Source organism: Oncorhynchus keta, unplaced genomic scaffold (assembly GCF_023373465.1).
Source record: "Oncorhynchus keta strain PuntledgeMale-10-30-2019 unplaced genomic scaffold, Oket_V2 Un_contig_20584_pilon_pilon, whole genome shotgun sequence".
Classification (NCBI taxonomy): Eukaryota; Metazoa; Chordata; class Actinopteri; order Salmoniformes; family Salmonidae; genus Oncorhynchus; species Oncorhynchus keta.
This window is the reverse complement of record NW_026282093.1, coordinates 4,060-5,000: the sequence shown is the minus strand read 5'-3', so window position 1 is coordinate 5,000 and position 941 is coordinate 4,060. Positions and strand designations below refer to the sequence as shown.

General features: G+C 37.8%; 1 protein-coding gene across 1 annotated transcript in view; it reads right to left on the bottom strand.

Annotated features, from left to right (window-relative positions):
* Positions 1-600, bottom strand: part of si:dkey-23o4.6 (retinol dehydrogenase 12) — a 3,415-nt gene extending 2,815 nt beyond the window's left edge. The window contains exon 1 of the mRNA XM_052504813.1: positions 307-600. Coding sequence (XP_052360773.1) covers positions 307-373 — 67 coding nt within the window. The 5' untranslated portion in view covers positions 374-600. The remainder of the gene's footprint in view (positions 1-306) is intronic.
* Between the last annotated feature and the right edge of the window lie 341 nt (positions 601-941).

The window sequence follows — 941 nt, the reverse complement described above, 5'->3', positions numbered from 1 at the left end:
CAATTAACACAACCAATTTTGTTATTGTCTGTTTAATATTCAATATCACAACTAAGTTATCGCTCTCTCTAATAAAACAATGATAAGAGAGATAAAAAGACAAACCAAGTTGAATGATAATAGAGAATGAAAATTATCTTTAGAGACTTTTCTTAAAACCGTTAAATCGATTTCATATTCTGAGTGATTTCCTTGCCCCGCCTTCAAATTTAATTCAATGTCTATTATATATTTTTTTTACTTGGGTATTTCATTGTAACAAACACGTTTCAAATAGTACAATGAAAAACAAAGGCCATGACTTACAGATCACTGTGACCGCTATGACAGCGCCATACTTAACCGGCGCAGACCGAGCAACTTCATCCCACATTTTATCCGTAGCCTTGGTCAAAAACCTGCCAGACCATAGGTGGACGGACCGAATACCGTTCGCCTTGGGAGTTACCTCACTCTAATCGAGGAATATTGCGATGTTTTGTCGGCTATGATGCTCTCATCTGAGAGCAAGGCTATTAATAGGTTTAAAGCAATTTAAATAGAGGGATTTAGCGTCTGTCTTCAGATTACGAAGAGATTACAATCGTATTCTCTAATGTATCATGGGCAATACGAGAGCAGCAGTGGTGTCGAAATGCAAAGTGTTATGTTACATCTCTAGGTGTGAACTGAGTGAGCCCAGTCCAGCGAATGAAAACGCTGCAAACAGATGTAAACATACCAATGCAAATGAATAGGCAGAATGGTATAACAATGCATTTTACTAGAATAAAATTCCTAGAACATGATCTGCCATGAAGAGTATATCCATGTCATGCAATTTCGGCTAATCTGCTGCCTACAATGATACACGTTGACATCACAATGTCGGGCTAATATCTGTATGTTTCAAGGCTGCTGTGATAGTTGCTTGGTTAGGCTATTTGAGGTAAGACCTATTG